The sequence below is a fragment of the Carcharhinus amblyrhynchos genome, chromosome 33 (assembly GCF_965287045.1).
Source record: "Carcharhinus amblyrhynchos chromosome 33, sCarAmb.v2.hapA, whole genome shotgun sequence".
NCBI classification, from domain to species: domain Eukaryota; kingdom Metazoa; phylum Chordata; class Chondrichthyes; order Carcharhiniformes; family Carcharhinidae; genus Carcharhinus; species Carcharhinus amblyrhynchos.
The window spans coordinates 4906054-4919937 of NC_137356.1; the positions used below are offsets into that span (position 1 = coordinate 4906054).

The window sequence follows — 13884 nt, forward strand, 5'->3', positions numbered from 1 at the left end:
TCTGCAGAAGGATCTAGATAGGCTGGGCGAATGGGCCAGGAAATGGCAAATGGAATTTAATGTTGGCAAGTGTGAGGTGGTCCACTTTGGTAGGAAGAATGGTAGGAAGGACTATTACTTACGTGGCGAAAAACTGCAGCAGGCGACGGTGCAGAGGGACCTCGGGGTCCTTGTGCATGAATCGCAAAAACCCAGCTTGCAGGTGCAGCAGGTGGTCAGGAAGGCGAATGGGATGCTGGCCTTCATAGCGAGGGGGATTGAATATAAAAGTAGGGAGGTCTTGCTGCAGCTGTATAGGGCATTGGTGAGGCCGCAGCTGGAGTACTGTGTGCAGTTTTGGGCGCCGCACTTGCGCAAGGATATTTTGGCCCTGGAGGGAGTGCAGAGGAGGTTTACTAGGCTGATACCGGAGTTGAGGGGATTGAGCTATGAGGAGAGGCTGAATAAACTAGGCTTGTACTCGTTAGAGTTTAGAAGAATGAGGGGAGATCTCATTGAGACGTATAAGATGATGAATGGGATGGATAGGATAGAGGTGGAGAGGCTCTTCCCGCTCAAAAAAGACAGTAGGACTAGGGGGCACAGCCTCAAGATAAAGGGGAGGCGGTTTAGAACGGAGTTGAGGAGGAACTTCTTCACTCAAAGGGTGGTGAATCTCTGGAATTCTCTGCCCGTTGAAGTGGTGGAGGCTGCCTCGCTAAATATTTTTAAGAAGCGGGTTGATGGGTTTTTGATAAGAGAAGGGATTAAGGGTTATGGGGAGAGGGCGGGAAAGTGGAACTGAGCCACAACAGATCAGCCATGATCTTATTGAATGGCGGGGCAGGCTCGAAGGGCTAGATGGCCTACTCCTGCTCCTATTTCTTATGTTCTTATGTTCTTATTTATTGGCCATTGTGAGAACTTCCTACACGCTAAATCGCGACCATTAGCTTTCCTTCTCTCTCCAGCAATGCTGCCAAACCTGGAACATTTTCCATTCTCATTTTTGGCATCATTTTTCACTCTTGCGACAATCAAGTTGCGATGGGCTTCGTGAAGGGAAGGTAGGAGACAGAAAGTGAGCTCCAAATCTGAGTCAGAGATTCTGAACCTGAGGAATGGTTGGTGGACCTTCTATTCCCGAGCTTTCCAAGACTTTGATTCCAAGTAGCACCAATCCTCATTGGCTCTTGGCGGACGCAGGTTTGGCACTTATAACTGACAGAACAAATTAAAGAATTGGAGCGAACAGATCGATGTTCAGTGGAAGTTTCAAAGATGAAGCTTAAGCTATACTGAAAATTCTGGCATATCAAAGTGTTAGCGTAGCCCATATCCAGTTCATTGGTTGCAAATTTATCAGTCAAAGCTAAGCCAGGAGTTGGCAACATTTTCTTCATCGCAATTGTTTTCTTAATTTCTCCTGGTGAATTCCACCTGACTTGTCATGGCGATTTTAATATCCAAACCTGATATTCCTTATCCAATCAGATTCTGTGTCGTAATGTAAATTAACTTTTGAATATCCAATCCAAATCTGGGATATAGTATACACAAACTGAACTATATCCAATCACATTCTGTGTTGCAGTGTACATGAACCATAAAGTATCCAATCAGATTTTGGGTTTTAGTATACATGAACTTGACCATATCCAATCAGATTGTGTGTTGTAATGTACATGAACCATACTGTATCCAATCACATTTTGGGCTTTTGTGTACATGAACTGTACCATATCCAATCAGATTCTATGTTGTAGTGTACATGAACTTTACCACATCCAATCGGATTTTGGGTTGTAGTATTCATGAACCGTAAAATTTCCAATCAGATTCTGGACATAATACACATGAACCTCATCCAATCAGATTTTGGGTTGTAGTATATTGACTGTGTCCAATCAAATTTTTAATTGTAATGTGCTTCTGGCTGAACAACCCAACTGGCATTGCAAAGTGTCTGTGACATAACTCAAATAGGCTCCTCCAGTTGTCATCGTGATGACACGATGGTTAGTACTGCTGCTTCACAGTCCCAGGGACCCAGGTTCAATTCCCGGCTTGTGTCACTGCCTGTGTGGAGTTTGCACGTTCTCCCCGTGTCTGTGTGGGTTCCCTCCGGGTGCTCTGGTTTCCCCTCACAGTCTGAAAGAGGTGCTGGTTAGGGTGCATTGACCTGAACAGGTGCTGGAGTGTGGCGACTGGGGGAATTTCACAGTAACTTCATTGCAGTGTTAAGGTGAGCCTACCTGTGACACTAATAACTTAAGGTCCTCAGCGCTTGTCTCTTGCTATTAGCAGTGTTCCAGGTATGTGCGTCTGAACGGTAGGTAGCAGGAGGGACTTTTAACCTTATATTCTGGTGTGTCACCCCCCACAGTTACCAGCCCAGCTAGAGTCCAGAGTAGGGGAGCTGTGAAGAGGAATCATATTGGAGTCAAATGTCAACTCTTTTTTATTTCTCCACATTCGACAATCACCAGGCAAGAATGTTGCCTCCCCGTTGGGGATCATTTCAGCAGTCACGGACATTCGGCCTCTGATCTTCAGGTAAGCGTTCTCCAAGGCGGCCTTCACGACACACGACAGCGCAGAGTCGCTGAGCAGAGACTGATAGTCAAGCTCCGCACACATGAGGACGGCCTCAACCAGGATCTTGGGTTCATGTCACACTATCTGTAACCCCCATGACTTGCCTGGGCTTGCAAAATCTCACTAACTGTCCTGTCTGGAGACAATACACATCTCTTTAACCTGTGCTTAACCCTCTCTCCGCTCACAGTGTCTGTACCTCTAAGACTTGATTACCTGCAAAGACTCGAATTCCAACCATTATTTTGTAAATTAAGTTTGTGTCTTTATATGCCCTGCTTGTGAACACAACCCACCTGATGAAGGAGCAGCGCTCCAAAAGCTTGTGGCTTGTGCTACCAAATAAACCTGCTGGACTTTAACCTGGTGATGTCAACACTTTCAACACCTTGACAGTCCTCAGTACCTAACCCCTCTTTATAGGGCCTGCAAATATTCAAAACCCAAAGATTTCAGAGTCACCAGACCATTGTGGTTATTCTAATTCACCTCCTCTGTACGTGTTCTGTGTGTTGGGGATCAATGTTTTACTTTGATATCTCGGGGGGGGGGGAAAATGACCTTTCACTGGATTGCTATGGTAACAACCAATCAGAAAGATCGGAATGGCGACACCAAGGAATGGTGCAAGACTGGCCATCGAGGTGTACATTTATACAGCACATATGGAGGCCATTCAGTCCAACATACCTATGATAGGATAGGACACCCTATAGCCAAGTTCCACATGTATGAGGACGGCCTCCACCCAGATCTTGGGTTCATGCCACACTATCTGTAACCCCCACCATTTGATCTGAGCTTGCAAAATCTCACTAACTGTCCTGGTTTAAGACAATTCACACTGGGATTATCCCTCTCTCCACTCACACTGTCTGTACCTACAAAGACTTGATTACCTGAAAAGACTCACATTTCAACCATTATCTTGCAATTGTGTCTGTGTCTATATATGCCGTGTTTGTGAATCCAACTCTCCACTCACCTGATGAAGGAGCAGTGCTCTGAAAGCTCGTGATTCCAAATAAATCTGTTGGACTTTAACCTGGTGTTGTGAGAATCCTTACTGTGCCCACCCCAGTCCAACGCCGGCAGCTCCACGTTATGATAGGATGGAAGCATAGAAACTAGGAGTAGGCCATTCGGCCCTTCGAGTCTGTTCCACCCTTCATTTTGATCATGGCTGATCATCAAATTCAATATCCTGATCACTTTAGCCCGAAGAACTACATCTAATTTCTTCTTGAAATCAACTGGGAGCACAGGTCAGACGGACTTACTATTGACCTGTGGGCTCTTTGGAAAAAAAAGAGGAAAGAAGAAAAAAGAGCGATCTACACAGGACCAGGCCCTTTGGCCCACCAAGCCTGTGCCGATACATGGTTTCTATCCCTCTGTTCACTTCCCATTCTTGTGTCTGTCAAGGTACACCTTGAATGTTGCTGATGTGTCTGCTTCCATTATCTCCCTTGGCAGCACCTTCCGGGCACTCAGCACCCACGAGTGAAAACCTTTCCCTGCATGTCTCTCCTAAACGTACCACCTCTCACCTTAAACCTGCGCCCTGTTGTAATCGTCCCTTCCGCCCTGGGAAAAAGCCTCTGACTATCCATCCTAGCTATGCCTCTCAGTGGTGGCACAGTGGTTAGCACTGCTGCCTCACAGCACCAGGGACCCGGGATCAACTCTGGCCTCGGGTCACTGTCTGTGGAGTTTGCATGTTCCCCCTGTGTGTGCGTGGGTTTCCTCCGGGTGCTCCAGTTTCCTCCCACAGTCTGAAAGATGTACTGGTTAGGTACATTGACCATGCTAAATTCTCCCTCAGTGTACCCAAACGGGTACCAGACAATGACGACTAGAGGATTTTCAGAGTAACTTCATTGCGGCGTTAATGTGACAGTAATAAACTTGTGACACTAATAAACAGACCTAAAACTTAAAATGGTGGCACAATGGTTAGCACTGCTGCCTCACAGCAAAAGGGGTCCAGATTCAATTCTGGCCTCGGGGGACTGTCTGTTTGGAGTTTGCACATTCTCCCCGTGTCTGCATGGGTTTCCCCCGGGTGCTCCAGTTTCCTCCCACACTCCAAAGATGTGCAGGTTAGATGGATTGGCCATGCTAAATTGCCTCTTAGTGTCCAAAGATGTGCAGGTTAGGTGGATTGGCCATGCTAAATAACCCCTGAGTGTCTAAAGATGTGCAGTTAGGTGGATTGGCCATGCTAAATTGTCCCTTAGTGTCCAAAGATGTGCAGGTTGGGTGGATTGGCCATGCTAAATAACCCCTGAGTGTCCAAAGATGTGCAGGTTGGGTGGATTGGCCATGCTAAATAACCCCTGAGTGTCTAAAGATGTGCAGTTAGGTGGATTGGCCATGCTAAATTGTCCCTGAGTGTCTAAAGATGTGCAGTTAGGTGGATTGGCCATGCTAAATTGTCCCTTAGTGTCCAAAGATGTGCAGGTTGGGTGGATTGGCCATGCTAAATAACCCCTGAGTGTCTAAAGATGTGCAGTTAGGTGGATTGGCCATGCTAAATTGTCCCTTAGTGTCCAAAGATGTGCAGGTTAGGTGGATTGGCCATGCTAAATAACCCCTGAGTGTCTAAAGACGTGCAGGTTAGGTGGATTGGCCATGCTAAATAACCCCTTAGTGTCCAAAGATGTGCAGTTAGGTGGATTGGCCATGCTAAATTGTCCCTTAGTATTGAGGGATTATCAGGGTAAATGCACAGGTTTAAGGGGGTAGGGCCTGGGTGGGATTGTTGTCGGTGGAGGTTCGAAGGGCCAAATGGCCTCTTTCTGCACTGTAGCGATTCTATGTTCCATGAAAACTTAATTTTGTCAAACTTAGCGTCTGTCTTTCCAGTGAAAACAACCCAAGTTTATCCAACCTCTCCTCTTACCTAACACCCTCCAGAGCAGGCAAGAACCTTCTTTGCACCCTCTCCAAAGCATCCTTTCGGTAGAGTGGCGACCAGAACTGCATGCAATACTCCACAGGCAGCCTAACCAGGAAGAGAATGAGACACCAAGCAAAGTGTCCATTTCAAAGTTAGACTTTATTATTTGGTAACACAAAAGACTCATGCGCACTCACACTGAACAGTCTTTGTTTTAAATAATGGTATGTTTAAATGTAAAAAGGAGTGTCCTGTCACATTACAATTCGCCCGATGTCTTTACGACATGGAAAAGGGTAACGTTATAGAGGACCTGGTGTCCGTTGTTCCATGTGTAAAGCACTCGGTCCCTTGGGTTGTAGTCCAGCATGGATATGTGTGAGTACTGGTTGTGGAATGGGATATCAGTGTACTCGTAGCTGGATGTGTTAGTGTAGTAGGCAAAGTAGATCTTGGCACCGGCGAGGTGGGAGTTGGTCACGTAGAGGGTGCCACAGATCACAAAGGACTCCCCGGCACTCCGCTTGGGATAGCCCGTGTCCCAGCTCTGAAGGATCTCCAGCGTCTGGGAGTCTAGCCGGCTGATGACGATGTTGCCCGCGTTCTGGTTGGTGGTGTAGACGGCCCACAGGTCGCTCTCGTCCACCATCAGGTCGATGTCGGAGAATCCGCCCCAGGAGTAGGGGTAAGTGTTGTTGTAGCCGGCCCCGTCCAGGCTACGCTGCACCAGCACGCTACGTGAGCGGAAGTGGTACTTGATAATGATGTTGCTCTGGTACTTGTTGTAGTACAGCGAGCCGTTAAAGACCACATGGCCCGTGCCCGCCCAGGGGTGGGGCAGGCGGTAGATCACAAACTTCTCCCCCTTGACAAAGTCGTTGAAGGAGCGGAACTCGCGGACTGTGCGTCCGTTCAGATACCCGTCCATGTACCACAGCTGCAAGACAAAAGGGGGAAGAATTTGAACGCAGCGACATGACTGAGGGGGCACGGTGTAGGAAAACTGGATTAAAAACAAGGTCGGAATATCATACAACAAGATTCCCTATCGCACTGGTTAGCACCAGCAGTGGTAAATTGCCCCTTAATGTCCAATGATGTGCAGGTTAGGTGGATTGGCCATGCTAAATTGTCCCTTAGTGTCCAAAGATGTGCAAGTTAGAGGAATTAGCCATACTAAATTGTCCCTTAGTGTCCAAAGATGTGCAGGTTAGATGGATTGGCCATGCTAAATTACCCCTTAGTGTCCAAAGATGTGCAGGTTAGGTGGATTGGCCATGCTAAACTCCCCCTTAGTGTCCAAAGATGTATAGGTTAGATGGATTGGCCATGCTAAATTGTCCCTTAGTGTCCAAAGATGTGCAGGTTGGGTGGATTGGCCATGCTAAGTTACCCCTTAGTGTCCAAAGATGTGCAGGTTAGGTGGATTGGCCATGCTAAACTCCCCCTTAGTGTCCAAAGATGTATGGGTTAGATGGATTGGCCATGTTAAATTGTCCCTTAGTGTCCAAAGATCTGAAGGTTTGGTGAATTGGCCATGCTAAATGTATGGTTAAGGGGATTGGGCAGGGAAGATAGATTGGGTAAACTACTAAGTCAGAGAGTTGATGCAGACTGGAGAGACCAAATGGCCTCTTCTGCGCTGTCTCTCCTGAATCCTGGCAGAATATCTATCCCTCAATCAACACCATGAACAAACAGATGATCTGTTCACGATCACAGTGCTGTTTTCTTTGTGAGAATTTGCAAATTGGTTACATTTCCTACATTACAACCGTGACTAAACATTAAAAATTGGCAGCAACATTCTGAGGTGGTTGGTGTTTGGATCTAAATGCACTTCCTCCTGTTTCAGTCTGGCGTTTTGACATCGTGTCATTGCTTCAAGCTTGGACAGGTGTTACATTCCTATCATAGGAACAGGAGTAGGCCATTCAGCCCATCGAGCCTGTTCTTCCATTCAATAACACTCATGGCTGATTGGACACTTCAATGTCTTTCACCCATACTGTCCCATAACCATTACTGTGAACCAGAAATCTATCAATCTCTGGACCAACAAAGAACAAAGAAAATTACAGCACAGGAATAGGCCCTTCGGCCCACCAAGCCTCCTCCAACCATACTGCCCATCTGAACTAAAACCCCGCCCCCCCCACCCTTCCGGGGACCGTATCCCTCTATTCCCATCCTATTTACGTATTTGTCAAGATGCCCCTTAAAAGTCACAATTGCATCCGCTTCCACTTCTTTCCCTGGCAGCGAGTTCCAGGCAGCCAATACCCTCTGAGTAAAAAAATTTGCCTTGTACATCTCCTTTTAACCTCGCACCTTAAACCTGTGCCCCCTAGTAATTGACTCTTCCACCCTGGGAAAAAGCTTCTGACTATCCACTCTGTCCGTGCCTCTCATAATCTTGTAGACTTCTATCAGGTCTCCCCTCAACCTCTGTCACTCCATTGAGAACAAACCAAGTTTCTCCAACCTCTCCTCATAGCGAATGCCCTCCACGCCAGGCAACGTCCTGGTAAATCTTTTTTGTACCCTCTCCAAAGCCTCCACATCCTTCTGGCAGTGTGGCGACCAGAATTGAACACTATGTTCCAAATGCGGCCTAACTAATGTTCAATATAGTTGCAACATGACTTGCCAATTTTCTTAAATATACTCAGTGACTGAGCGTTTACGGTCCTTTAGGGTAGAGAATTCCAAAAATTTGCAACCCTCAGTGTAAAGAAATTTCTCCTCAAGTCAATCCTAAGTGGCATCTCCCTTATTTTGAAATCCCTGGTTCTAGACTCCTCCACAATCAAGGGAGAAGTCTTACCTACATCTCCCACTGTCTGTTCCTTTAAGTATTTTGTAGGTTTCAATGAGATCACCCCTCATTCTTCAAAACTCCAGATGTTACAGACCCAGTTTACCCGATCTCTCTTCACAAGACAGTCCCGACATCCCCAGAGCAAATCTGGTGAGCCTTCATTGCATTCCCTCAATGGCAATAATATTCCTTCGGAGGTAAGGGGGCCAAAATTGCACACAGTACTCCCAGTGTGGTCTAACCAAGCTCCTGTACAATTGAAGCCAAGACTCACTGCTCCTGTACTCAAATCCCCTTGTGACAAAGGCTACCATTCCATTTAACACCATAAAACCATAAGCAATAGGAGCAGAATTAGGCCACTTGGCCCATTAAGTCTGCTCCACTATCCAATCATGGCTGATATTTTTCTCATCCCCATTCTCCTGCCTTTTCCCCATAACCCCTGATCCCCTTATTAATCAAGAACCTATCTATCTCTGTCTTAAAACCACTCAATGACCCGGCCTCCACAGCCTTCTGCGGCAAAGAGTTCCACAGATTCACCACTCTCTGGCTGAAGAAATTCCTCCTCATCTCTGTTTTAAAGGATCGTCCCTTTAGCCTGAGGTTGTTCCCTCTGTTTCTAGTTTTTCCTACTAGTGGAAGCATCCTCTCCATGTCCACTCTATCCAGACCTTGCAGTATCCTGTAAGTTTCAGTAAGATCCCCCCTCATCCTTCTAAACTCCAATGAGTACAGAGCCAGAATCCTCAACCATTCTTCAAATGACAAGCTCTTCATTCCAGGGATCATTCTTGTGAACCTCTTCTGGACACTTTCTTAGATTCTTTTTTAGATACGGGGTCCAAAACTGCTCACAATATTCCAAATGGGGTCTGACCAGGGACTTATACAGCCTCAGAAGTCCATCCCTGCTCTTGTATTCTCGCCCTCTCAACACGAATGCTAACATTGCATTTGCCTTCCTAACTGCCGACTGAACCTGCATGTTAACCTTAAGAGAATCTTGAACAAGGAATCCCAATTCCTTTGTGTTTCTGATTTCCTAAGCATTTTCCTATTTAGAAAATAGTCTATGCCTCCATTCCTCCTTCCAAACTGCATAACCTCACACTTTTCCACATTGTATTCCATCTGCCATTTCTTTGCCCGCTCTCCTAACCTGTCCAAGTCCTTCTGCAGCCCCCCTGCTTCCTCAACACTACCTGTCCTGCTATTTGCCTTTCTAATAGCTTGCTGCGCCTGCACTCTAGCCTTCAGTGAGCTGTGGACAAGGACACACAGTTCCCTTTGTACATCTTCACTTTCTAATTTAGGAAATACTCTACACCTCTCCAGCTGCTTCATCAATGACCTTCCTTCCATCACAAGGTCAGAAGTGGGGATGTTCACCGATAACTGTAAAATGTTCAGCACCATTTGTGACTCTGCAAATACTGAAGCAATCCATATTCAAATGCAGCACGATCTGGACAATATCCAGTCTTGGGCTGACAAGTGGCAAGTGGCAATCGCGCCACACAAGTGCCAGGCAATGACCATCACCAACAAGAGAGAATCTAACCACCTCCCCTTGACTAAATAATTAAAGATCCTGGGACATTCTCGCCACCTCCTTCCATTGGGAATAAAGATACAAAAGTCTGAGGTCACGTACCGACCGACTCAAGAATAGCTTCTTCCCTGCTGCCATCAGACTTTTGAATGGACCTACCTCATTAAGTTGATCTTTCTCAACACCCTAGCTATGACTGTAACACTACATTCTGCACTCTCTCCTTTCCTTCTCTATGAACAGTATGCTTTGTCTGCAGAGCGCGCAAGAAACCATTCTTTTCACTGTATGTTAATACGCAATAATAAATCAAGTCAAATCCAATGGCATTACCATCACTGAATCCTGCAATATCAATGCCCTGGGAGTTATCATTGACCAGAAACTGAACTGGTATAGCCACGTAAATACTGTGGCTACCAAAGCAGGTCAAAGGCTAGGAATACTGCAGTGAGTAACTCACCTCCTGACTCCCCCAGAGCCTATCCACCATCTACAAGGCACAAGCCAGGAGTGTGATGGAATACTCCCCACTTGCCTGGATGGGGGCAGCTCCAACAACACTCAAGAAACTCGACACCACCCAGGACAAAGCAGCCCCGCTTGATTGGCACCACATCCATAAACATTCACTCCCTCCATCACTTACACACAGTGGCAGCAGTAACATCTTAAGGTTATTTATTAATGGCACAAGTAGACTTACATTAACACTGCAATGGAGTTACTGAGAAAATATCCTAGTTGCTACACTGCCACGCCTGTTTGGGTACACAGAAGGAGAATTTAGCATGGCCAATAAACCTCTCCATCTTTTGGACTGTGGGAGGAAACTGGAGCATCCGAAGAAAACACTCAGACAGTGACCCACGCCGGGAATCAAACCCAGGTTCCTGGCACTGTGAGGTAGCAGTGCTCACCACTGTGCCACGGTGCATCTACAAGATGCACTGCAGCAATTCACCAAGACTCCTTCAACAGCACCTTCCAAACTCCAACAAGAGCAGCAGATACGTGGGAACACCACCACCTACAAGTTCCACTCCAGCCACTCCCCACCTTGACTTGGAAATATAATCGGCTGTTCCTTCAGTGTGGCTGGGTCAAAATCCTGGAGCTCCCTTCCTAACAGCACCATGGGTGTACCTACACGTGGACTGCAGTGGTTCAGGAAGGTGGCTCACCCTCACCTTCTCAAGGGTCAATTAGGGATGGGTAATAAATGCTGGACTAACCATATCCCAGTGGAATTGAAAAAAATTGAATAACTTTATAGAAAGGAGTGAAATAATAATAACATATCGATGATGTTTAATTGGTTGACAACCCGCCCTTCATGTGAACTGAAACGCACATTGCCCCACACAAGAGGAGACCATTCAGCCCCTCTAACTGCTTCTGTCATCCAATCAAAATCGCGGCTGGTGTTTTCAACAGGAAGTAATTAACAACTTGAAAACTGTTGAAAGCTCGCAAGGAAATGAGTTAGTTAGAAGAAACGAGGAGGCAGTAAATGCTTTCAGACCAAATCCACTGGGATTCAGAGCCCTTCTGTTCCACTGTGATATCAGCGCAGCGCTGAAGAGCCAGCATTAATTAATTCCCCAAGCTAATTCTGATGCGTAACCACACGCCAGGCTGACTAATAAGCTTGACACGTTGTTAGTTTTTAAGCTCTTGAGTGGGCTAACAGCCGGAATGTTTCAGCTAATTTATTTATTTTTTTCTTTGGATACTAACGGAAATGTTGCATCCTGTGGACTTTTAGGAATGGCGGGAGTGGGAGAGGGGTTTGTGTAGGTCGCTTGATACAAACTGGGGATACGTCCTGTAATGATACGGGAATCGGAGCGGGTAAGGGGGGGCGGTGCGGATCATGCCAATGTCTGTTGGTCTCGGGCAGGATTCTCCAGTTTTGGGGGTGAGCGTGCCCAGGAGACCCCACCCACAGGCTGGAATTTTACCGGCACGCCCGTCCTGATTCTGGCCAGGCTTGGAGAACGGCATTCTCCGTTGGCCTTGGGTGGGATTGTACGAACCTCGGGCAGACGTGCCGGTAAAGTTCTGCCCACAGTGTCTGACACCCAAGCTGTCCAAACACTGGACATTTATATAATGTACTCTTGCGTCACAATGAATACAAACTTACTTAGAGAACGTGGCAACGCTCTGCCTCTACACTAGAAGCGGGGGGGGTGACACAGTGGTTAGCACTGCTGCCTCACAGCGCCAGGGGCCCGGGTTCGATTCCCGGCTTGGGTCACTGTCTGTATGGAGCTTGCACATTCTCCCCGTGTCTGTGTGGGTTTCCTCCGGGTGCTCCGGTTTTCTCCCACAGTCCGAATGACGTGCTGGTTAGGGTGCATTGGCTGTGCTACATTTTCCCTCAGTGTAACCCGAACAGGCGTTGGAGTGTGGCAACTAGGGGAGTTTCACAGTAACTTCATCGCAGTGTTAATGTAAGCCTACTTGTGACACTAATATAGAAACAAAAAAAAACTTCCGGTATCAAAAAAAACTTTAGGTATCCCCTTCCCTGCCTGCAGGACAGTCCATTCCTGTCCTACAAAAAACAAAGAACAAAGAACAACACAGCACGGGAAACAGGCCCTTCGGCCCAACGAGCCCGCGCCGCCATTTTAACATTGTGAGTCCCCTCTTCCACCCATGACCCTTGTCTACGCTTATGGCACTCCACATTGGAAACCAGATTGAGGGGAGACTAATTTAGGGACAATTTGTTACACCAATCAGCCTAAGAGCACGCTGTCCTCTGGGTGACTTCTGACTCCAGCCCCCAGCTTGACCTGAACTGCCCGTGGCCCTGCACTGTTCGATCGAAATCTGGTAAGATCCACAACCCAGCTTGGCCTGGCTCCGGAGGTTGTGGGTTTTGGGACAATGTCCCTGAGAGCGGATTCTGCCTCTTCAGAGCAAAGGTCCCCTTCCAGCTTCAGGTCATTTTATTCACAACCAGGACCAGTGGGCTAGCACCAAGTAAGGGCAGGATTTACAATGTAAAGACAAGTTGTTTGCCCCAACATAACAATGTCAGGGTCTAATCTCCACATCAAACTCCTCTCTCTCTCTCTCTCTTCATCTCACCCTCAGCATACCGTTCCATTCTTTATCCCATGCTTGGACTTATCAAACATCCTCTTCCATTATTCTAACGCCTCAATTTTGTCCATATGAGGTTCAGCATGTCCGCTATGACTCTTTTTACAGATGCGCCATAGAAAGCATTCTTTCTGGTTGTATCACAGCTTGGTATGGGCTCCTGCTCTGCCCAAGGAACTACCAAAGGCCATGAAAGTAGCCCCATCCATCACTCAAACAAATCTCTCATCCACTGACTCTGTCTACACTTCCCAGTGTCTTGGAAAAGCAGCCAGCGTAATTGAGGACCCCACTCACCTGGACATTCTCTCTTCCACCTTCTTCCTTTGGGAAAAAGATACAAAAATCTGAGATCACATACAAACCAATCCAAGAACAGCTTCTTCCCTGCTGCTGTCAGACTTTTGAATGGACCTACCTCGCATTAAGCTGATCTTTCTCTACACCCTCGCTATGACTGTAACACTACATTCTGCGCTCTCTCCTTTCCTTCTCTATGAATGGTATGCTTTGTCTGTATAGCGCGCAGGAAACAATACTTTTCACTGTATGTTAATACATATGACAATAAGAAATCAAATCAAATCGAATCAAAATCAAATTACTCTAAGACTATATTCTGCACCCTCTCCTTCCCTTCTCTGCTGTGTACTCTATGAATGGCATGCTTTGTCTGTGTTGTGCACAAGAAATAATACTTTGTAGTGTATGTGTGACAATAATATATCACTCTTTGATCGAGAGCTCCTTCAGGGAAGGGTAACCCATCGCTTTGCCACCCCCCACCCCCCCCCCCCCCCCCGCCTCTTTACACGTTCAATTTCATGCATCTGGCAAACACGAGACTGAAACATTGTGATATTAATTAACGTCAGCTGGGAGAGGTTAGATTAGTCAACAACTTAG

General features: G+C 46.8%; 1 protein-coding gene across 2 annotated transcripts in view; it reads right to left on the reverse strand.

Annotated features, from left to right (window-relative positions):
* Positions 1–5649: 5649 nt before the first annotated feature.
* Positions 5650–13884, reverse strand: part of LOC145360867 (noelin-2-like) — a 257857-nt gene continuing 249622 nt past the window's right edge. For both annotated transcript variants that reach the window (XM_080216353.1, XM_080216352.1), the window contains exon 6: positions 5650–6416. In XM_080216353.1, the coding sequence (XP_080072479.1) occupies positions 5739–6416 (678 nt within the window). In that variant the 3' untranslated portion in view covers positions 5650–5738. The remainder of the gene's footprint in view (positions 6417–13884) is intronic.